The following is a 25,102-nucleotide window of genomic DNA, read 5'->3' on the forward strand; positions in this document are numbered from 1 at the left end:
TTCACACTGCATATGTCTTATTTGTAGTGCAAAAACAACAACAAGAACAATGAAAGAACAATACCATATTTAAAAATAAAAACAATTTTAACCAACATACAGTAGAGTCTCACTTATCCAACATAAACAGGCCGGCAGAACGTTGGATAAGCGAATATGTTGGATAATAAGGAGAGATTAAGAAAAAGCCTATTAAACATCAAAATAGGTTATGATTTTACAAATTAAGCACTAAAACATGTTATATAACAAATTTGACAGAAAAAGTAGTTCATTACACATTAATGCTATGTAGTAATTACTGTATATACGAATTTAGCACCAAAATATGATATATTGAAAACATTGACTCCAAAAATGCGTTGGATAATCCAGAACGTTGGATAAGCGAGTGTTGGATAAGTGAGACTCTACTGTACTTTTATCAGGATTTCAATGGGAAGTGTGGTCCTGCTTCTGGCCAATGAGATAGTCAAGTTAATTAGGGTTGTTGTTGTGTGCCTTCAAGTCATTTCAGACTTTGGGCGAGCCTAAGTCTAAAATTTATTTATTATTTATTTACTGCATTTATTTACTACATTTGTATCACACCCTTCTCACCCCAAAGGGGACTCGAGAGTGGTTTACAAATTATATGTACATACAATATATTATATTATTAGCATAGCACAATATTAGCATTATATGTTACTATATTGAACTATACCACTATACTGTAATATTATTAGTAATATTATATGTAATATAGAATATATAATTAATATTATATGGTATTATTATTAGGTTTTATTGCATTACATTATAATATTATCAATATTATATGTATATACAATATATTATATTATAAAACTGAGGGCGGGGGCTAGGTAAATGACCTTGGAGGGCCGCATCCGGCCCCCGGGCCTTAGTTTGGGGACCCCTGCCTTAAAGGGAAACAGCTCTGTCTACTTTGACGTAACTAATTGGACTCTTTTCTTTAGCATTCTTGTGGGATTCTGGATTTTTCTACACACAAAGTGGTATTTCATCACTAAAGGAAAGCCAACCCTCTACTCACAAATATTACATTGTTTTGTCCATGTTGTGGCACGAAATTAAGGTGTCTGGGCAGGACCAGGAGTCTGGGAGATCTCAAGTTATGGAAACCCACTGGATAACGTTTGGCGAGTTTCACTCTCTTGCAATAAGATGAAAACCATGGCAAATCTCTGAACCCTCTCAAGATTTCCTGACTTGAAGAGGCACATCAATAACAACTGGTTATGTTGGTAGTAGAGTCTGGGAGGGTCTCTCAAAATAGCTTTTCCAGGCTCTGACAAGAGTCATGCTATATAAAAGCAAAGGCCCAAGTCAGGCTCGTTGTTTCTCACAATGGCCAACCAGAAGTCCCTGGAAACTGCTAGGCTGCTTGCACTTCCTAGCAAACTGGTGTTCAGAGATCCACTGAAATAGCTTTTTCATGCAAAGTTGAGGTCCCATGGCTTAGTGGTTCCCTCCTTTAGCAAACAAGGAACAACAGGGTTGACTAAGACTTGGGTGCTACTGTGGAAAAGTGCATTGGTTTGGTCTGAATGCATGAAAAATGGGTTAAGAATCTTGTTTGACTCTTGGTTCCTAGAACATATAGCTTCAGGGGAATTCAAAGGGCAGAATGTCATGGACTTGAAGGACCAGTTTTCCCTATTTTCTATTGCGGGAACGGAAATCTACTGTGTCAATCAAGTTCCTCCGCAGAGAAAAAAAGCATTTTAGGTTCCTTCTTTGACTTTTTAACCACTTTCTATATTTATATATGTATGTTAACCAAAAGTGATGTATGTATTTCCCAACTTCAAGAAGGGCTGCTTGCACATGGAAGTCCTGCACTCTTGTACTTTTTCCTCCTATTATTTCTCTAACTCTCCTGACCTACACAGGGCTATTGTGTTCTGGGGACTATATGTTTTATTTAGTTATCAGGCTGGCTGGCTGCTCCTGGCTTTCACCTAGTGCACTTTGTCTGGTGTCAAGGAAATCAAGGTCCAGCTTCTGTGTGTTGACCTGGCATTGGCCAAAACCTTGGGGGTTTTTTTCTAAAATATTTTTTTTACTCAAGCTTTTTCAAATCAACAATGACATAGACATGGACATAAAATAAAGTAAAATGCAAAATTGAGAGCAAGGTTGAAAATGTGAAAAAAAAGGAGAGAGAAAAAAAAACCAAAAAGAAAAAAAAAGAAACTAAAAGAAATAATATTAAAATCGACTTCCATCTATTGCATGGTGACATTAAGGTTCTTTTTTCTTCATAACTTCTCAGATTTATTCTGGTAGTTCGGTCCGCGCCTATTCTCCTAATGTAAGGCTCAGTTTTTAGTTTTGCATACTTGGGTCTCATATGATAATTCTCATTTTTTTCTCTCTTAAGTAATTTTTAACCAATTACCAGTCAGTTTCCTTTCTTGGACAGCCTTGGCTATTCTTTAGCAGGTATGCTAATTTGTCCATATTCATTGTTTCTAATATCTTATTCACCCAGCACTTCATTTTTGGGGTTTCTTTATCTCTCCAGGATTTGGCTAGGGTCATCCTTGCGACGGTGAAAACCTTGTTTTCAGGTTAGTCCCCTCTGTAATGTGGAAAAATTTGCCTGATTATTTCCGCTCTTGGATATACACAGGTTAAGAATTTCTACTTGAACAGAATACTTAAGTCAAAATTATCTTCCCATTATCTTTCTCTGTGCTTAAAGAAATCACCATAATCCCATCAGGGTTTTTTTTTAAGGGGGGCTGACAATACACCAACAAAAGGACATGCTGGTTGGATGTCGGGTTGAAGTCCATTCTCACAGAGTCTGTTTGTTCCCGGAGCAGGAGGACAGGGCAGGCTATTTGCACTAATCCCCGCCAAGGCCTTGGCCTCCTGAACATTTTGGGCTTCGGTGACAAAATCGCCTCGGTGGCACTACACAGCTGTGACCTTGTAACTGGAAAAGCAGAGCCAGACCAGAGCTTTGCAGTCTGTGGTTTATAATCCAAATAATTGATGTAGCTTGGCTAGCTTTGTCTTTCTCTAGTGTAGAAAGCAACTCAAATATACAGCACAAACCTATCTGCTTATGCAGAAGTACCATTCTGTTCCGAGTTGACTCTGAAAAACAGGGTTTCACAGCTAATGAAAGCACTTTCAGAAGTGAAGGAAGAACAATAGTTTTTCCAAATTTAATCGATGGCATACTTGCCTTAACTATGAATTTTCATTCATCATCTTAATGGCAAATTTTGGGTTCTCCGAGGCAATACAAAGCTAAAGAGACCCTAATAACCTTTCTTCAAGAAAGTTGTCATAGACTTTGCACTCAATAGCATGGGCGAAGAATCGGTTTTATGACTGAAATAAGAGTACCCAGAGCAGGCCTGGGCAAACTTTGGCCTTTTAGACTTCAACTCCCACCATTAATAAATTCCTGACAGCCTCAGGCCCTTTCCTTTTCCCTATCCCAGTCCCATTTAGGAGGCTTGTGCACCTATTAAGTTCCCTTTTAATAGTCATTTTAATATTGTTAACGGTATCATCTCTGTTGGTCCTAGTAATGCCAATCTGCCTTGCAACTCCTTGTACTTCCTTGTCTTTTGAAATGGAAACAACACAAAAACATGTATGGATATAAAGCAGGTGTGGGCAAACGTGAGCCTTTCAGGTGTTTTGGGCTTCAACTTCCACCATTCCTAAGAGCCTCAGGCCCCTTCCTTTTCCCCCTCAGCCGCTGAGGCTGTCAGGAATGGTAGGAATTGAAGACCAAAACACCTGAAAGGCCCAAGTTTGCCCACACCTGAAATAAAGGAAAAGTCACCTATGTCCACTGGGTGGCAGATTAGAACTGTGTGTGCTATCAAATTAAATCAGTTGTGAATCAGGAACAGAGGGACCTACCCACTTTGTATTGAATCAGGCCTTTCTGGCTCCATATTGTCATCTCTAGTTGGCTCTCCGGGGTTTCAGGAGGAATTCTTTCCTAGCTTGCTTGAAGACTTCTAAGTAGTGAGGGCATGGGCATTTGTTGGGTTCGGTTCCAGAGCCCACCATGGAAACCAAAATCCGAGGATGCCCAAGTCCTATTACCCTTTTCTAAACAAAATGTTAAATAAATTTTATTGAGTAATTGTGAATTTTACATATTCGGTACTTAAAACTTCTTATACATCCTTTAACAAATTTGCAGTACAAAATTATGTATATCATAGCTCCTATACTATTCTCACTCTAACTATATTACATAATGGAATACAATATTATACTGCTAATAATACAATATAATAATTATTATTATTATATATTAAATGTAATATTACTAAAAATATTACCATATAATGATATAGTACAATATAGTAATTTAATGCTTATATTGTGCTATGCTAATAATATATTGTATGTTCATTTGATTTGTAAGCTGCTCTGAGTCCCCTTCGGGGTGAGAAGAGCGGGATATAAATGTAGTAAATATATAAATAATAATAATACTCATATTATTTACCTTTTGTTACCCTTCACCTAGTGCTATCCCTTCACCCCAGACCAGCCAATTACAATACAGTAGAGTCTCACTTATCCAAGCTAAATGGGCCGGCAGAAGCTTGGATAAGTGAATATGTTGGATAATAAGGAGGGATTAAGGAAAAGCATAATAAACATCAAATTAGGTTATGATTTTACAAATTAAGCACCAAAACATCATGTTATACAACAAATTTGACAGAAAAAGTAGTTCAACGAAAAAGTAATGTTTTGTTGTAATGACTGTATTTACGAATTTAGCACCAAAATAGTACGATATATTGAAAACATTTGACTGCAAAAATGCCTTGGATAATCCAGAACCTTGGATAAGTGAGACTCTACTGTATGTATTTCCAATATCCATGGTTTCTTTTACAGGTTTGTTCCCCTTACTTTCTACATGTACAAACTTTAATAATCCTCTTTTAAACTTAATGCAGTAGAGTCTCACTTATCCAAGCTAAACGGGCCGGAAGAAGCTTGGATAAGCGAATATCTTGGATAATAAGGAGGGATTAAGGAAAAGTCTATTAAACATCAAATTAGGTTATGATTTTACGAATTTAGCACCAAAATATCACGATATATTGAAAACCTTGACTACAAAAATGCCTTGGATAATCCAGAACCTTGGATAAGCAAGTCTACTATATTTATTTCCAAAATTCCATGGTTTCTTTTACAGGTTTGTTCCCTTTACCTTCTACATATACAAACTCTATAAATTTCCCCCCTATCTTCCCAAAATCATCCTTTTTTAATAATCCTCTTTTAATCTTAATATTAGCAAGTCCCATTACCCTTAAGCGGCTGAAGGGGGAAAGGAAGGGGCCTGAGGCTGTCGGAGGGCCCAAGTTTGTGCCGCTTTCTAGCAGTTCCCATCGGACCCTTTTATAAGAGGCACCGTAACCATAGCAACAGACGCCACAACATGAGGCCCAACGGATCTTCCGCCGACTTCCTCTGAGCCTGGATTGGACGGCCCGTCTGCCGATTAAGCTTGCCCGTTTGACGATTGGCCAGGAGCATCCGGAAGGGGTTGGGCAAGGCCTTCTCTTCCTGTTCCTGAGGCGGCGCGGGCCGTGCGTGTCCGGAGGTTTCTGTGGAAAGAAGATTGTGAAGGAAGAGGCGAGATGGGCGCCAGCGGGGAGGAGGCGGCGGAGAGCGAGGAGCGCTTCGATGGCATGTTGCTGGCCATGGCCCAGCAGCACCCGGGCGGCGTGCGGGAGGTGAGAGGCAGGGCGGGTGGGCCTGCTGCTCTCAGGCCTTCGGTCAGGGGTTCTCAACCTATGGGTCCCAGGTGTTTTGGCCTACAACTCCCAGAAATCCCAGCCGAACACTTCACCAGCTGTTAGGATTTCTGAGAGTTGAAGGCCAAAACATCTGGGGACCACAGGTTGAGAACCACTGACCTAGATTATTATTATTATTATTAATTATATATTTATAACCTATTAGAAAATATGATCATAGCCTATAAGGAATACAGTAGAGTCTCACTTATCCAACATAAACGGGCCGGCAGAATGTTGGATAAGTGAATATGTTGGATAATAAGGAGGGATTAAGGAAAAGCCTATTAAACATCAAATTAGGTTATGATTTTACAAATTAAGCACCAAAACATCATGTTACACAACAAATTTGACAGAAAAAGTAGTTCAATACGCAGTAATGCTATGTAGTAATTACTGTATTTACGAATTTAGCACCAAAATATCACAATGTTTTGAAAACATTGACTACAAAAATGCGTTGGATAATCCAGAACGTTGGATAAGTGAGTGTTGGATAAGTGAGACTCTACTGTATATTCATAACCTATTAGGGTTATGATACCAATATGGTTAGATATTGGTGCAAAGTAACAAAAATACATAAGTCTAGGGGTTTATGTGAGCAGGGGTGAGAAAAAAGCCAAATAGCCAGCCTCCCTTTCCCTTTAAAGAGTCCTGCGCATAAAATAAGCATCCGAGACCTCAAAAGTAAAATAGTAAAAATATGTTTACTCACAATCTTGTATGATGATGGCCATACAGATAAAAACATCTTAGTTCCAAAAGAATACAGTTCCGGATACTACATATCTCTTAACAAGAAGTAACATCAGCATGGCAGAATCAAGAAGCAGGAAGAGCATGAAGAGGCAGGAAGAGAGAGAACAAAAGAAAGTCTCCTCTTTTATGCCCCAAATTCTAAAGACATATGTAACTTCCTGTATGTCTCCAGGAAGTATACTCCCATTTCCCACATTGCATGCAAAACCCCTAAAATGGTGCCATCAACTTTGGAATGCAGCTTTGGCTCAGGTTACTAAGCAACCAAACAAACTAACTACATAAACCATCCCACATTGAAAATGCATGCATGATTGCTAGATAACCTGACATAACCTGTCCCATCTCCCGAAGGGGACTCAGTGTAGTTTCCACTCAAAAAAGTGGCAAACATTCAATGCTATTAATGAAAACACACAAGCCAAGCCAAGCCAATAATACAATAATAATAATAATAATAATAATAATAATAATAATAGACACTTGGGAAGTGTCCAGCGTGTGATCCAGTACAACAGCCAGCAGAGTGTCTGCTGTGGACTCATCTTGTGTTTCAAATAACAACAACAATAATAATAATAATAATAATAATAATAATAATAATAATAATAATAATAGTAAATCTTTATTTATATCCTGCTTTTCTCCCTCACGGGACCCAACATCAATATAACTTGTAATAACTCACCAAAGTAAATAAATTAAAACAATATAAAGTAATTAATAAAGGCATAATAAAATCTCATCGTACACTTACATTATTATAAGAAATCTGACCGCTAAAGTGCATCAAAATTATGAGATGGTTTACAACCATCCTGGTGGTGGCGCAGTGTGTTAAAGCATTGAGCTGCTGAACTTGCGGACCAAAAGGTCCCAGGTTCAAATTCCGGGAGCGGAATGAGCGCCTGCTGTTAGCCCCAGCTCCTGACAACCTAGCAGTTAAAAAACATGCAAATGTGAGTAGATCAATAGGTACCGCTCCGGCAGGAAGGTAACAGCACTCCATGCAGTCATGCCGGCCACATGACCTTGGAGGTGTCTACGGACAACGCCGGCTCTTTGGCTTAGAAATGGAGATGAGCACCAACCCCCAGGGTCGGTCACGACTGGACTTAACGTCAGGGGAAACCTTTATTTATTTATTTATTTATTTATTTATTTATTATTCAAACTTATATGCCGCCACTCCCCCAGGGCTCTGAGCGGCTTACAAAAACAAGCTAAAATCTAAGCAATAATAAGATATAATAAATCTTTATACCCTGCTTTTCTCCCTCATGGAACCCAACATCAATATAATTTGTAGTAACTCATCAAAGTAAATAAATTTAAACAATATAAAGTAATTAATAAGGGCATAATAAAATCTCATCATACACTTACATTATTATAAGAAATCTGACCACTAAAGTGCATCAAAATTATGACACTGTTTACAATCATCAACAGAACCTGGGTGGGTTTCCAGCATCCAACGAGGTTATATTAACAATTTTTAGCCCTCCTCCTCCTCTCCATAAGTTAAAGTGCAGAGATGGGTTTTTATTATCCCCTGAAAACACCCTGTCTGTTTCCTTACAGCTTGTGAACACCTTTTTCAGCTTCCTGAGACGCAAAACTGATTTCTTTGTAGGAGGAGAAGAGGGCGCTGCTGAGAAGGTATGTGACCAAAGAACCACCCCTTGCCCTGTGAAAAGATAGTGCATATCAGTTACAGTCTGAGTGGCTTAGTTCAGTGTCATTTTGTGGCTCAAGTATGCCACTAAATCTCTTCCAACTCTGCTGTAACAACTGGAATCTGGAAAGTAACAGAAGAGCAGTAGTAACTGACCTGTCTGGGCAGGTTTATTCAGTGGATGACACCAAAAGAAATTTTTGTATTGTTTTTGTTTGTTTGGGTGGGGGGAGTGTGGGGAGTGTGGAGCTGTTCTTTGACCAAAGGCTAGTTTGAAAAGCTGGCATACCAAAATGTGCTAATTTAACTCTGGCAGACAGCACAGGATCAATAATTTCAGTTTACTTTGTTCATTCCTAGAAAAGCTCTAAAGTCTAGTTTCATAGCAGTGACATTGCAACCAAACAGCAGAGTTTACCTAACCTATATGTGTGTGGTTAGTGTTCCTAAATGAGGGGCGGGGAAAGAGCAGCCCATAAGTGATTTTTCACCCATTTTTCAGCCTCTGAAGCCCCTTCCTCCTTGAGGTCTCTGGAGCTCCTCCTTTAAAAGGTCACCCTATTTCCTAGCCAAAAACATTCATCTCAGGGATAGGAAACTTGGTCCTCCAAGTTATTTAGGAAGCCCTGGGCATTATGAACAGAATATTTTGAATTTAAAATCTTGGGGAATTTCAGAATCAGACTGTTCTCTTTTTGAGTCATGGAGCATTCAAGAGGCAGTGTATGATAACTAATCTTAGGTGCCTGGAAGCAGGAATGTCATGCTATTCCTTAAAAGGCTACGAAGCACTGCCCATAATCTTTTCCTGTTTTCAAGCTGACAAATAAAATTTCAAGAGTTTAACAGATTTTTTAAATGTATGATAAATACACTAGATTCTGTGCTGAAAATCAGATTCCACATTATAGGAATGGGGCCAGAGATTTATTTCTCTCTGTGTGTGTACATATGTATATATGGGGCCCAAACAGTTTGCTGTTTAAAGATTCCTTCTTTCCAGCACTGTTTTTTCAATCTGAGCACTGCAACGAGGCCTTTGTGGTTTTTTGCTAGTAGGCACAAGTCTCCAACATGTCAGTGTCCAAAGGGCATATTAGATCACAGGTTACCAATTCTGTGGCTTCTGTTTATGGCCATCACTTACTGCGACAGTTGTGAAGGTCACCCAATAGTGGGAACCCTTGAAATTTGGCCAGTTTTGCAGTCAGATGACTGCATCACCTCCTGGAGCAAACATTCTAGAGCCCTGACCCTCAGTCTGTTCCTTCTAAATTGTGGACAAAGGTAGCTGCATTTGTTCCCATTCGGAATGCTTGAGGGGTGGGGGAGAGACAGATATGTTGTTTTCAAAATGTTTCAAACTTTGCAGTACTTACTGTACCTCTTGTTAGAACATTGAATTAGGAAGAACAAGAATTTAGTCACTTGTATACACACATATATACACCTCAGAGTAAATCTTTGGCATTCCATAGCTAGAAAAGTGTACTTTGCAAAGATCTGTAAATAACTTCTTGTGTGATTTAGAATCTACTAGCGATAGTCTTGAGAAGTATTGGAGCAATCCTTAGATTTTATAACACTGCAGAAGGGTAGCTGGATGTCCCAGCCCTGAAAATATTCCAGGGAAAAGTCATTTCTCAGATTCTGTATTGTGCTGATGTCTGGGGATGGGATGATTCCCAGGTGGCCAGATTGGAAACCCTTCTGAAGAAACTGTTAATTCTTCCCCCTGGCACTCCTGCAGCTCTAGTTCTAGCAGAAGTTGGCTTGCCTTAGATCTCATATACTCTTTATTGTATTCAACTACTGCAGAATTAAAAAAAATACTCCAGTTAGGATTTGTGTGACTGCAAATGACTTATGGTCTAGGCGTTAATGGACAGAGAGAAGGACGGACAATGATGGAGGTTTAAAATAATGTAAACTTTCCTAATTTTGTACTTACCAAATACATCGAATTCTGGATTTTTGGAAGTAGTCATTAATTGTGTGGCTGCTGCTTTTTGAATGATTGAGATTCATAAAAACATTTTTGGTAGAGCTGTGGAGCAGTTCATGAATTCTGGCTTTCAATTCTCCTGGCATTTGGTAATCATAAATGTGGGTCTGAGAAGTTGGGAATACACCATCCACAGTTTACCAACGCCTGTATTACAAAATACTGCTCCTTCAGTAGTTTTTCACAGGGTTTATTCACACCAAAACCTCGAACTCCCCTAGTTAATCACAGAGACTTTCAGCCGCCACAACAAACTGGCTCAAAAAGCACAGAATGAGAAGAAGGCCCGTCAAGATGCAGAGAAGAAAGAAAAAGCAGAACGTGCTGCTAAACTTGCCAAGGAGAAAAAGCAAGAAGAGAGTGAGCCACGAATTAAGGAGCTGACCGATGAAGAGGCCGAAAGGTTGCAGCTGGAAATTGATCAGGTAAGACTTCCATTTGTTATATGAAATATGGAGAAGGCTTAATAGCAAATTAACATAAACTGTTCCTAGCTCTTAACTCAAATTTATCTCTTTGTGCGTCTACATGTGTCCTTTTTTAAACAGAAAAAAGAGAAAAAAGACAGTGAGGCCCAGAGTATCCCAGTTGAATCTGCCGAAAATTCAATGGAAACACCAGAGTCTAACAAGCAGGTAATGTGGTCTTAGAAGTTTTTGAAGATGTAAACATGTCTTGCTTCCCATATTGAAATTGCATTGCTTTGATATGGTTTTTGTGGATGATACCCATAACATGGTTACTAAATTATGTGAAATCCCAGGGTTTTTTTTTATCGTGTCAGAAGCAACTTATGAATATACTGCAAGTTGCTTCTGGTGTGAGAGAATTGGCTGTCTACAGAGACGTTGCCCAGGGGATGCCCAAATGTGTTACAGTCCTGCTGGGAGTCTTCTGTCATGTCCCAACAAGCTAGAGCTGACAGATGCGAGCTCACCTCATCTCACAGATTTGAACTGGCAGCAGTTCAGCCGGCACAAGAGTTTAACTCATTGTGCCACGGCTGCTCCCTGCAGAACAGTTGGACCACTCTTATTCAAGTAATGCAGCTGACAGGAAAAAAAATCTTCCATGTACTTATTAAATTTGATAAAAGTTGAATGTATGTGAAGAATACGTATACTATGTGTGTTTCTCATTAGGATACAGATGAAGAAGAAGAAGATGAGAAGGACAAAGGCAAGCTTAAGCCGAACTCTGGGAATGGAGCAGACCTTCCAAACTATAGGTGGACACAGACCCTCTCTGAATTAGATGTAAGTACAGACTTTGATTAGAGTTTGAGAGTTTTTTTTTCATGAAGGAGGAGTGGCTTGTATCCATTTGTGGCTAGACTGAATCTATGAAAAAGGGAAGCAGAGTCTGTATCCCTTTGGAGTTTAGTGTTAAAGAAAGAAGGTAAATAACAATGGAAATTAGTCTTGGAAATTAGTTGCCCACTCCTGATTTAGGGTATAATAGATCATCACAGTGATCTGCACATCATCTGCACCAGAGGTGTCTCTCTGATAATTCAATACTTTCTTTTGCTTCCTCTGTTGTCTAGCTGGCTGTCCCAATCCAAGTGAACTTCAGGCTGAAGGGAAAAGACATGTTAGTTGATATACAACGACGGCACCTGAAGGTGGGATTGAAGGGCCAGCCACCGGTCATTGACGGACCCTTGTACAATGAGGTGAAAGTGGAGGAGAGCTCATGGCTCATCGAGGATGGGAAAATAGTCACCGTGCACTTGGAGAAGGTAACAACAAAGCATTTTGTGCCTAGGTTTGTGGCTGGGTTTGCTAGAGTTTGGACTTGTTACATGTGCTGCTAGCAGTGATATCGCTTGGAGAGAGGAGCTTCCAGAATGAGACAGTTGGTCAAATACCAAGGGAGATATTCAACTGACTGGGAGGGGGGTTAACATCTTGTGAGCCTCCCTGATTCCTGGACTGGGAGAAATGTAGGCTATAAAAAAATGAATAAACAAACTTTAAGTCTAATGGGTCATCTTACTGTGTTGAGAAAGCAGGTCAATCTTTACTCACTTTATAATAATTTTTTATAATAAATATATATTTATTATTTATATATAAATAAAATTTTATAATAAATATAAAATGCTAAATTCCTAATGCACTCATTCCTTTCATAGAAGCTGCTGTTACTATAAAGTCCTTAATTGTCTTTCCTTTAGATCAACAAGATGGAGTGGTGGAACAAGTTAGTTCAAACAGACCCTGAGATTAACACCAAGAAAATTAACCCAGAGAACTCCAAAGTAAGTGTTTCCTTTAAATAAAACTTTAATAGGAGGGTTGGCAGCGTCTTGTCCTTTTATTTTACAGATTTAAGAACTTCTTGTCTAGAGATTTAGTTATCTGGCTGAACCAGGTACATTGCCAAAGTGTTAAGAATGAGTATAATATTTAATCCAGGGTGTGTTTGCAAAGGAGACACAGCGTCCCTTTTTATACGATATTACTGGATACTGCGGGCAAGGGAAGTCTTGCTTTCATCAGGGATTGAAGCTGGATCTACACTGCCATAGAACGCAGATTAACTGCATTGAATTGGATCGTATGGCATTGTAGACTGATATAATCCGGTTCAATGCATTTAATCTGCATTCTGAAACTGCATTCTGTGGCCGTGTGGATCCAGCCTGAGCCAGTGCTGACTGCTTAATCTCAAACCTGTGATGGGAGATCTTCCATAGAGGTTGCCTGTGGCTGAAAAGATCAAGGAGCAAAGAAATAATAATAACAATAATAATAATAATACTTTATTTTTCTATCCTGCCTCCATCTCCCTGCAGGGAATCAGGGCGGCTAACACAGGGCCAAGCCCAAAGAACAAATAATAAACAAAATAAAATGCATGTAAACAACATAAACAAGAAACAGTTTCAGCAATACTGGCAGCCTGGACAGAGCCACATTATTTTGCTATTGATGTTATCCCTTAATGTGCTTTTGTTGTTGGAATTTTTGTAATCCTGCTTCAAAAGTGGGGCTATAAAATAGAATGTATGTTTCTTAGATGCATAAATGAATAAACATGGATTTTCTCATTTCCTAAGCTCTCAGACTTGGACAGTGAAACACGCAGCATGGTGGAGAAAATGATGTATGATCAGCGGCAGAAGTCAATGGGTCTCCCCACATCGGATGAGCAGAAAAAGCAGGACATATTGAAAAAGTGCGTAGAGTCCATTTGTGGGCGCCTTTAAATATACAATGGAAAGGAGGATCACAAGTGACCCTTGTCCTTGTTACGGGTTCGGCTGCGGGTCGGATCCTGACCTTCAGCGTAGCAGGTAGCAGCGTGCTGTCAGGACTCAGGAACCTGGCAGTGCCATCTCGGCTTGAACCATGACATGGTGTTTCTGGTGCTTAATCTCCTTTTGCCTCAAAGCAAGATAATATAACTTCCTCCCTGCCTCTCTGTCAGATGCCGGGGTTACTAGACAGCCATACTGTTATCGCTTTATGGCCCTGCTTGGCAGAGGTGTGCGTAGAAGCTTCTGTGAGTAATTTCCCTTCTAGGGCCGCACAGGGTGACGCTCCCTGCTCTCAGGTTAGCACCTGAGACATTAAGGGTGCACAGCTACCTTTCCTCCATTCTGAATGGCTTTAATGATTCAAGGAGAGTGGATTTTGTAGTATCCAGAGACCAATTTAATGTCTCCAGCTACAAATCCCACTTCCGATAACTCACTGCTTATAGCCCTTCAGTGGGTGAGCTGAAATATAGAACCATCTTTTGATAGAGTTGTTGTTTGTTTTCTGGGCTGTCTGGCCATGTTCCAGAAGCATTCTCTCCTGACGTTTCGCCCACATCTATTTCAGGCATCCTCAGAGGTTGTGAGGTATCTTTTGATACATACCAAGTTGTCAACATTGCACTATTTCCACCGTGAATCCTCTTTCTGCCGCACTGGTGCTAGAAATTGAGAGAAAGCCGATCTCATAATTGTGCTACTAAATGGCAGATTTTTTATTTGCTATTTAATAATAATAATAATAAAAAAAACTTTATTTATACCCCACCACCATCTCCCCGCGGGGACTCGGGGTGGCTCACATTGTTACAAAAGTAACAACACAAATACATTACAAAGGTTAAAACACAATAAGGTAATAAAACAAAAGTTAATACAACAGTAATAATATCAAACAATCACCAATACAATTCAGTCAAACTTCATAGGTAGCTCTGAAACTTTACTTTTTGCACATTCCTTCCATTTGTGGTGAGGGAGTGTGTCATGCAAACAAGATAAATCTTACAAACCATGCTAAAAGGGCGAGCATAAATTATATAATACTCTTAAATTACTTTGCTGTGACAAGAGTTTGATGACACCGAGGCCTAGGTTTTGAGCAAAAGTAGAAGACAACTTTCTTTAATCCAGGTGCTACGTGTCTGACCTGGAGCTAAGTGTTCCCAAGGGCATGTTTGATTAATTTGCCATCACTTGTTTACAGCTGTAATGTATCATAATGGGGTAATTCTACTGATATTATTAATGAGAGAGTTGATGTGGCATCATAGGCAGTGACCTCAACAGAGCTACACAGATAGCAGGGAAACCTGAAACTTTTTAAGTGAGAGATTATTCTGCAGTAGGGTTTTATGCAATATGTGAAAGATACAACATTAAATCGGTCTCCTTTCAAACTTAGACATTTTTTTCTGGTAGGAGCCAGATAAAATCGCTTCATTGGCTAAATCTGCACTATGAACGCCATTTGTCTTTCTTGTTTGTATTATAGTGCCTTCAGAATTAGTAATTCCCTCTCTTTGGGTATATTTGTATAATTCAAGATATTTCTACCTTCCCTTATCAATGAAAACACCATCTAAAGCAAACAATAAAATAAAAACTAACGCAGCATTTAAGCAAAATAATAACTACTACAAAGCATCTAAAAATCAGAGAATATATGGTAGTATATAAACGCTATACGTGAGAGCATTGTTCTTATTCCAAAGGCCTGTGCTTGTGTATGTAATATAACCAGATTTACCGTACTTATTCCCCAAAATATAATAGTTGGTAAGAAGTATACTGTTCTGAGAAGGATGTTAATTGACTTTCAAGCGTCCATGGCATAAGCTTGCCGTCTCTCCCTAGCCATCGCAACTAATGTGAATTTCCCTTCTTCTCCTAGGTTCATGGAACAACATCCAGAAATGGATTTCTCCAAAGCAAAATTCAACTGATGTGGTTTCTACCCCGCCCCGTTACTTTCTCTCCCTCTCTCTCTCTCCTTTCCTTTTCTCCCAACAACTTTTAAAGTAAACCAAATTTGTCATTTTCTTTGAGATGCTGTGAATGTTCACTTCATCTCAGAGTGAGCTTTCCGTGTAAGAATCGCAGTGCTATTATTTATCAGCCTGCTTTGCTTTTTTTGTAGGGAAAGTTATGCCAGGGAATTAGAAATGAAGCAAAAGGAGTTACATTGTAGAAATGTATTATTCTGACAGGTTTAGGGTGATATTTGGTTGTTTTGAGCATTGATGATGCCAGCCTTGCTCATCTGCTGCTCTTTTAGCACCTGCTTTTGAATTGAGACCTGGACATCCTTCCTCAAACACCCAGTCATCTTTCCTTCCAGCATTCCTGCGCCAAACTAAGTAAGCCCTCTCAATGTAACCTCAATGCAGGACCTCTGAAAGCAGTTTAATACATAAAACACTGGCAGATGAGCCCATGAGTGTCTCATGGCTGTTCTAACCTCCAGAAAGTGATGCTGTTTAGGAGCAACATGCCCTTAGTTTGCACAGGTTCTTATTTGGACATTACTGTGTAAGCACAGAAAGCAGTAGCATGAAGAATACTTCTGCCTGCTTGTCAATACTTTGACAGATCTCCAAAGTTAGCTTTGCAAGTGTATACATGATCGAGACAGATCATGTACACACAATTAAGAATTTGACTAGATTGCAATGAGAGGGTTGTTCAGATCAGTCACATCAGAATCTGTAATATTCCTGCTGTCATCAACTCTGTCTTCAACTGTTACTGCCAAGCCCTGTTGTAATAGTTTCAGAGCTTCAGTGGTATATGTCAACCCAAAATGCTAGTATTGCAGTACTGTTTCTGCTTTAGAGAACCATGTTTTGGGGATAGATAGGGCTGCTAAATGTCTGAATATTTCAAGGAGATTGACTTAGACCAAAGGTCTCAAACTTGTGGCTCCAGGTTTTTGGCCCCCAACTCCCAGAAACTCCCAGCCTGTCTAACAACGAGGAATTCTGGGAGCTGAAGTCCAAAAAACTGGACACCATTGACTTAGAGTCCGCTTAAGATAAATTGACCCGTGTGAACTATGCAGATCTTTTACTGTATCCTTCCCTGACATCTTAGAGATTTGTTGGAACTGCCACCCATTGTTCCTAGACAACATGGCCATTGGCTGGGAATGATGGGAATTGCAGTCCAACTCATCTGGCAGCCTCCTGGCTGAGAAACGTTGTCCTATCTTATTACAGTAACAATAAGCAAGTGGGTGTTTTTGCTGTTAACAGGGACGTGTTAGATGGTAAACAGATCTTGGGAGATCCGATGTCCTTGCTTTTTCCTCCTTCGTTGCTTAAAGCAGCTTGTATTCTGCATGTACAATTAAAAAGGTTATGTTTTCATGTGGTGTCACTCTGGGTTCTCTATTTTTTCACCTACATACCAAAACATGCCAGAAATGGAGTAATGGCACATAGGATTCTAATCATATTTTTTATTTAATATGTTTCTGAGGCACAGTTTTTACGTACGATTGTAAAATCAGTATGCATTCGTCAGCTAAAATCCTATGAGAATGATAGGTCGGGACTTCCAGGCTACATCACTGTGCAACATTAGAAAAAAATGAATTAGGAGGAGCCAGCCTTCCATGGTGTGATGAGTCAAAGCGCAGTATTTTTGAAAAATAAGAATCCCAGCTGAATATAATATGTACCCAGTCCTAAACAAATATGGGATGTACAGTAGAGTCTCACTTACCCAAGCCTCTGGATAATCCAAGCCATTTTTGTAGTCAAATGTTTTCAATATATCGTGATATTTTGCTGCTAAATTCGTAAATACAGTAATTACAACATAACATTACTGCATATTGAATGACTTTTTCTGTCAAATTTGTTGTATAACATGATGTTTTGGTGCTTAATTTGTAAAATCATAACCTAATTTGATGTTTAATAGGCTTTTCCTTAATCCCTCCTTATTATCCAAGATATTCACTTATCCAAGCTTCTGTCGGCCTGTTTAGCTTGGATAAGTGAGACTCTACTGTATATAGATATAAACAGAGTATATCTCAATATGATACAGTCGTAAGAGAGCCTTCAGAAAAGACTGTATAAAGGGTAAAGGTAAAGGTTTTCCCCTGACATTATGTCCAGTCATGTCTGATTCTGGGGGTTGGTGCTCATCTCCATTTCTAGGCTGAAGAGCCGGCGTTGATCGTAGACACTTCCAAGGTCATGTGGCCATTGGCATGACTGCATGGAGCGCCGTTACCTTCCCACCGGAGCGGTACCTATTGATCTACTCACATTTGCATGTTTTCAAACTGATAGATTGGCAGAAGGTGGAGCTAACAGCGGACGCTCACTCCGCTCCCTGGATTTGAACCTGTTAACAGCATTGCAAGTGGTGGTTTCACACTGCTCCACGCTGCCAGTCTTTTACAACATTTTTCCCCTGCTGGAAGTCACAAGCTTTTTCCTGAGCTGAGAACAGGCCATTGACCCCATTCCTGTGTGCTTTATGACCATTCACTGACTGCCAGGCTCCCTGTCGCGGTGCACCGGTGTGTCACGCCTTGTCATTTCACGAACCTTTGAAAGGCCTTGATTCTTCGCCGGCTCTTGCGGCTGGCACTCCACTAACTTTCCCCCTGTTGTGTAATTCTATGTGTAAGAACCGATTTGTACAAATCCGATTATCCTATCTTCGGTTCATTGGTTAATGGGGTGCTGCGTGATCACCCGTTGGATCCAAAAACTAGAGAAATAGGGGAGACAGGAACAGGTGCCTGAAGCTTTGCATACCGTGTTTCCCCAAAAATAAGACAGTGTCTTATATCATTTTTTACTCCCAAAGATGCGCTAGGTCTTATTTTCAGGGGAAGTCTTATTTTTCCATGAAGAATTCACCTTTATTGTTGAACAAAAAAATGAACATTTATTCTATACTGTACAGTAGTTGTCATCACAAACCAACATAACTAAACCAGACAAACTGTGACTCCTGTCAAGAATTTCTTGTTAGTACAGTAGAGTCTCGCTTATCCAAGCCTCTGGATAATCCAAGCCATTTTTGTAGTCAATGTTTTCAATATATCGTGATATTTTGGTGCTAAATTCATAAGTACAGTAATTACAACATAACATTACTGCGTATTGAACTACTTTTTCTGTCAAATTTGTTGTATAACATGATGTTTTGGAGATTAATTTGTAAAATCATAACATAATTTGATGTTTAATAGGCTTCTCCTTAATCCCTCCTCATTATCCAAGATAGTCGCTTATCCAAGCTTCTGCCGGCCTGTTTAGCTTGGATAAGTGAGACTCTACTGTACCATTATTTCTATATACAACTAGTATGTACATTTACCAATCCTGCATGCTATGGTGTTTTGTTTGTCAGGCGCTGGGCATGCTTCCACACAAAAGCTTTGCTAGGTCTTACTTTCCGGGGAGGCCTTATATTTAGCAATTCAGCAAAACCTCTACTAGGTCTTATTTTTGGGGATGTCTTATTTTCAGGGAAACAGGGTAAAAGTAAGGAGTGTAACCACTGTAGTATACATATGCTTCTGCAGTTTCCGCCTCATAATACTTGTTCTGTTGGGTGTTTTTGGCTCATTATCGGCAAAGAGCAACTGTCTGAGCTAAACAAACAACTCACAGATAAGTTGACTTCCAGGTTGCTAGCTCCAAGGCTAAATCTTTATGTGCTGCTGTGCCACCGGGCTGCCTTTCTTGGGCTGTAAATGGAGTGTGTCTGTGTACACACTCCTTGGCAGTGACCCTGCTGCCGTATCCTGAAACACGATTACACGCCTGAAGCCTTGGTGCCTTGGTACCGGCTGGGTTAATGACTTTGTTTATACTGATAAGGGCAATTGAGATAAAAGTAGTCCTCTGGGTCTCCTGGCCCCGGCTGGCACCTTCATTGAGAAAACCTTTCTCCGGGCCACGTGAAGTCTCCGCTGCTTCTCCCCAGCCAATCCCTTCAGGGTTAACTTGTTTTTCAATGAGCGGGTGGCCGCTTGTCACAGGGAGGTCAAGGCTGCGAGTGGGGGTGGTTTCCAATCATCCTTTCAGGGGCCTTATAAGTGGAGCTGGGAAACGGGAGAGGCTGTGAAGTGACCGAAAGGTGTTGTGGAACGAGACTTTTTTGGATAGTTCTGCTCCAGCCTGGCCATGGAGTGCGAGAAGTGTCCGTGGCACCACGAGGAGAACCAGAACGCCATCCTCTACACCCTCCTGAGCCAGAACTTGAGCCCCAACAGGAGCGGCGTTGGCTTCTCCCAGCAGAGCTGCATGTGCCACAAGCGGCGCATGGTCTGCCTCCGCACCCCGCAGGTCACCTGCCAGGCGGCCTCGGACGTCTTGGTGAAGACCATCAGCTTCATGAAGAACCTGCCGTCCTTCCAGCTCCTGCCCTGGGAAGACCAGCTCCTGCTGCTGGACAGCTGCTGGGCGCCGCTCTTCCTCCTGGGCCTGGTCCAGGAGACGGTGACCTTTGAGGTGACGGAGACCCCCGCCCCCAGCATGCTGGAGAGGATCCTCCTGGACGGGCCCCGCAAGAGGCCGGAGCCCCCGAGGGCACGGCCCACCCTGGCCAGCGTGCAGCGGCTCCAGTGCTGCTTGAACTCTTTCTACAGCTTGGACCTGAGCCCCAAAGAGTATGCCTACCTGAAAGGGGCCATCCTTTTCAACCCAGGTAAGTCCTGCTTGAACTCATGTGCGGTGAGGAAGTCTGTGAGAAAGAGGACAGCTATATATTAGTCTATATATCTGTAGAAATGCTCTGACTCATTGCCTGCATATTATAATTTATTATGCTTCTATATATATAAAAGAGTAATGAAATTTCGGCCTAGGACAAAACAACAAAACTACACATCCCAGAAACACTAAACTTGGCAGCACAACCCCTCATCCATGCCTCTACGTTCATACAATAAACAGCTCCAGCTACTCCAGAAAACGGCCAGGCTTTGAGACTGCAAGGCTATTCACTGCTATTCCATCTGGCCAACAAAGGATTCCCATAAGCCACAGCAACGCGTGGCCGGGCAAAGCTAGTCTATATATAAAAGAGTAATGAAATTTCGGCCTAGGACAAAACAACAAAACTACACATCCCAGAAACACTAAACTTGGCAGCACAACCCCTCATCCATGCCTCTACGTTCATACAATAAACAGCTCCAGCTACTCCAGAAAACAGCCAGGCTTTGAGACTGCAAGGCTACTCACTGCTATTCCACCTGGCCAACAAAGGATTCCCATAAGCCACAGCAACGCATGGCTGGGCAAAACTAGTTATTTTATATAATAAAAGAACATTCCTAAAATAAAAAAGTGATACACAATCCTTCATGCTGTTGAGGGGCCGAATTATTATTTGAAAAAAATACGAACAAATTCCTATGCACACTGCACATGTCTTATTTGTAGTGCAAAACAACAACAATGAAAAAACAATACAATATTTGAAAATAAAAACAATTTTAACCAACATAAATTTAGCAGGATTTCACTGGAAAGTGTGGGCCTGTTTCTGGCCAATGAGATAGTCAAGTTAATTAGGATTGTTGTTGTGTGCCTTCAAATCATTTCAGAATTAAGGTAAAGGTAAAGGTTTCCCCTGACGTTAAGTTCAGTTGTGTCCGACTTTGGGAGTTGGTGCTCATCTCCATTTCTAAGCTGAAGAGCCGGAGTTGTCCGTAGATGCCTCCAAGGTCATGTGGCCATGACTGAAAGGTCAGCAATTCAAATCCAGGGAGTGGGGTGAGCTCCTGCTGTTAGCCCCAGCTTCTGCCAACCTAGCAGTTCAAAAATATGCAAATGTGAGTATATCTATAGGTACTGCGATGGCAGGAAGATAACAGCATTCCATGCAGTCATGCCTATGGCCACATGACCTTGGAGGTGTCTATGGACAATGCTGGCTCTTGATCTTAGAAATGTAAATGCAATATATTATATTATTGTATATTATATTCCAGAGCCTCCAGTGGCTCAGCATGGTAAAGTGCTGAGCTGCTGAATTTGCAGACTGAAAGGTCCCAGGTTCAAATCCGGGAAGCGGAATGAGCACCCGCTGTTAGCTCCAGCTTCTGCCAACCTAGCAGTTCGAAAACATGCAAATGTGAGTAGATCAATAGGTACTGCGATGGCAGGAAGATAACAGCGTTCCATGCAGTCATGCCTACGGCCACATGACCTTGGAAGTGTCTATGGACAATGCCGGCTCTTGATTTTAGAAATGGAGATGCAATATATTATATTATTATATATTATTGTATATTATATTCCGGAGCCTCAGGTGGCTCTGTGTTAAAGCTCTGAGCTGCTGAATTTGCAGACCAAAAGGTCCCAGGTTCAAATCTGGGAAGCGGAATGAGCGCCCGCTGTCATGCCTATGGCCACATGACCTTGGAGGTGTCTATGGACAATGCTGGCTCTTCATCTTAGAAATGGAGATGAGCACCAACCCCCAGAGTTAATGTCAGGGGAAAACCTTAAACGGAATATTCCTTTCTTTCCTCCTCCAGACATTCCCGGTCTCAAAGCCTCCTCCTACATCGAGAGCCTCCAGAAAGAAGCCCAGAGAGCACTCCAAGAGGTCTTGGCGCTTCTTCACCTGGAAGACCAAGGCCGCTTTGCCCGCGTCTTGCTGATCTCCTCCTCCTTGAAGTCCATCCCGCCTTCTCTCCTGACCGACCTTTTCTTCCAGCCCATCATCGGCAACGTGGACATCCTCGAACTGCTCTCGGATATGCTGCTCGTGAAATAGTTCCTTTGGCATCACTTCATCAACCTATGACTCTTTGCTGAACTCAAGAAGATGTGGACTATGCCATGGATTAGAGCATCCTAATACCTACTGACTTGGGCGATCCCTCGTTGTCCGAGTATCATGGCCTTGCAAGTGGACGCGTAGGTGACCGTGGAGACCGATTCTTGACCCGCATATTCTTCCATCCGTTTCCAGGTGGAATGCGGTCCTGTTGAGTTGGTGTGACATGCCTTTGCCTTGGCACATTTCTCCCTTTCGCCCTCCATTCATGCCTCTTCAAATTCCACAGCACTGCTGGTCACAGCTGATCTCCAATTATAGAACACTCAATGGCCAGGGCTTCCCAGTTCTCGGTGTCTATGCCAACATTTTTAGGCTAACTTTAAGCCAATCTTGAAGTCTCTTTCCATTGAGTTGAGAGTAGAGTAACTGCTTCGGGAGACAATGATCGGGCATTCGGACAATGTGGCCTTCAGCTTAAGCGGCTGAGCGGAGAAGGGAAAGGGCCAAGGCTGTTAGGAATGGTGGGAGTTGGAGTCCAAAGGCCCAAGTTTGCCCATGCCTGGTGTAGACACACCCAAACCAACCGTTGATTCACACAACGGCTGCACACACAGAGTTAACACATATCTTTGCACAGACCCTAGATGTTGGTATTTTGCGTGTACTACTGTGCCTCTTTGTGATTTGTATGTAACACAAATGTGCTAATTTATTGTTTTTTTTAAAAGTAAACAAATAAAAAACGTTTTGAAATACAACCAATGTCCAGTGTCGTTTTGAAAATTACGGAGATTGTAATTGACAGATCTATTATTATTATTATTATTATTATTATTATTATTATTATTATTATATTTAGGCTATGTAATTAATCCTACTCTGGCCTCAGTGTATATTATTATTATTAATAATATTATATTTAAGCTATTTAATTAATCCTATTCTGGCCTCAGTGTATATTATTATTATTATTATTATTATTATTATTATTATTATTATTATATTTAGGCTATGTAATTAATCCTATTCTGGGCTCAGTGTATATTATTATTATTATTATATTTAGCCTATTTAATTAATCCTTTTCTGAGCTCAGTGTATATTATTATTAATAATAATATTATATTTAAGCTATTTAATTAATCCTATTCTGGCCTCAGTGTATATTATTATTATTAGTAGTATTATTAGTATTATTATTTTATTTAGGCTATTTAATTAATCCTTTTCTGGGCTCAGTGTATATTATTATTATTATTATTTTATTTAGGCTATTTAGTTAATCCTTTTCTGGGCTCAGTATATTATTATTATTATTATTATTATTATTATTATTATTATCATTTTAGGCTATTTAGTTAATCCTATTCTGGGCTCAGTGTATATTATTATTGTTATTATTATTATTTTATTTAGGCTATTTAGTTAATCCTATTCTGGGCTCAGTGTATATTATTATTATTATTATTATTATTATTATTATATTTAGGCTATTTGGTTAATCCTATTCTGGGCTCAGTGTATATTATTATTATTATTATTATTTTATTTAGGCTATTTAGTTAATCCTTTTCTGGGCTCAGTATATTATTATTATTATTATTATTATTATTATCATTTTAGGCTATTTAGTTAATCCTATTCTGGGCTCAGTGTATATTATTATTGTTATTATTATTATTATTTTATTTAGGCTATTTAGTTAATCCTATTCTGGGCTCAGTGTATATTATTATTATTATTATTATTATTATATTTAGGCTATTTGGTTAATCCTATTCTGGGCTCAGTGTATATTATTATTATTATTATTATTTTATTTAGGCTATTTAGTTCATCCTTTTCTGGGGTCAGTGTATATTATTATTATTATTATTATTATTGTTATATTTAGGCTATTTAATTAATCCTATTCTGGGCTCAGTGTATATTATTATTATTATTATTATTATTATTATTATATTTAGGCTATTTAGTTAATCCTTTTCTGGGCTCAATGTATATTATTATTATTATTATTATTATTATTACATTTAGGCTATGTAATTAATCCTTTTCTGGGCTCAGTGTATATTATTATTATTATTTTATTTAGGCTATTTAGTTAATCCTTTCCTGGGCTCAGTGTATATTATTATTATTATTTTATTTAGGCTATTTAGTTAATCCTTTCCTGGGCTCAGTGTATATTATTATTATTATTATCATCATATTATTTAGGCTATTTAATTAATCCTTTTCTGGGCTCGGTGTATATTATTATTATTATTATTATATTTAGACTATTTAATTAATATATCTGTCGAATAATGCCCAAGGTGGGAGAAAGAACTCTTACCTGTTGGATGTTGCAACAAGCCCGGCTTGATTCGCATTGAATGGCCTTGCAGCTGCAAAGCCTGGCTGCTTCCTGCCTGGGGGGGGGGGGAATCCTGTTACCTGGTTCAGTGGGCGACCGAGGAAGGAAAGGAAGTCAACCGCATGGAAAGCACTGAGTTTGGCCTTGCCCTGCCACACTGCACATTTATAGCGCTATCATCCCAGTTTAACTGCCATGGCAACATCCTTTGTAGTTTAGAGAGGAGAGAGCTCTAAAACAACAAACCTCAGCATTTACATCTCTGGCAATGAAAGCTGAATGACAAAACAAAGAGGAGGAGCTTGGCCTCTTATCAGTGTTTCCTAGATCCTGGGCCCACAGCGGTTTTGGACTACAGCTCCCAGACGCCCCGGGCAGTCCTGCGAAGGGCTAGGAATTCTGGGAGTTGAAGTCCACGTGACTCGGCGGG

General features: G+C 40.0%; 2 protein-coding genes and 2 long non-coding RNA genes across 4 annotated transcripts; 2 read left to right on the top strand and 2 right to left on the bottom strand.

Moving 5' to 3' along the window:
• Nucleotides 1-5,534, bottom strand: LOC103280718 (uncharacterized). Its single transcript, XR_507471.3, has 3 exons — nt 5,340-5,534; nt 3,916-4,110; nt 1-2,608 (listed from the first exon to the last, which is right to left on the bottom strand). It is a non-coding gene; the product is annotated as an uncharacterized LOC103280718 (long non-coding RNA).
• A 51-nt stretch (nt 5,535-5,585) lies between these two features.
• On the top strand, nt 5,586-16,912 carry nudc (nuclear distribution C, dynein complex regulator). Its single transcript, XM_003227462.4, has 9 exons — nt 5,586-5,768; nt 8,181-8,258; nt 10,501-10,704; nt 10,828-10,914; nt 11,422-11,535; nt 11,826-12,020; nt 12,459-12,542; nt 13,344-13,462; nt 15,439-16,912. The coding sequence occupies exons 1-9, from the start codon at nt 5,673-5,675 to the stop codon at nt 15,488-15,490; spliced, it is 1,029 nt and encodes a 342-aa protein (XP_003227510.1). The 5' UTR covers nt 5,586-5,672; the 3' UTR covers nt 15,491-16,912.
• On the bottom strand, nt 13,034-25,090 carry LOC103280719 (uncharacterized). The gene is made up of 3 exons (XR_507472.3): nt 24,652-25,090; nt 20,198-20,261; nt 13,034-14,206 (listed from the first exon to the last, which is right to left on the bottom strand). It is a non-coding gene; the product is annotated as an uncharacterized LOC103280719 (long non-coding RNA).
• Nucleotides 18,620-23,071, top strand: nr0b2 (nuclear receptor subfamily 0 group B member 2). Its single transcript, XM_003227461.4, has 2 exons — nt 18,620-20,225; nt 22,066-23,071. Exons 1-2 carry the CDS (start codon nt 19,703-19,705, stop codon nt 22,305-22,307), a joined length of 765 nt encoding a protein of 254 aa, XP_003227509.2. The 5' UTR covers nt 18,620-19,702; the 3' UTR covers nt 22,308-23,071.
• Nucleotides 25,091-25,102: the final 12 nt, after the last annotated feature.

Source organism: Anolis carolinensis, unplaced genomic scaffold, assembly GCF_035594765.1.
Source record: "Anolis carolinensis isolate JA03-04 unplaced genomic scaffold, rAnoCar3.1.pri scaffold_10, whole genome shotgun sequence".
Lineage (NCBI taxonomy): Eukaryota > Metazoa > Chordata > Lepidosauria > Squamata > Dactyloidae > Anolis > Anolis carolinensis.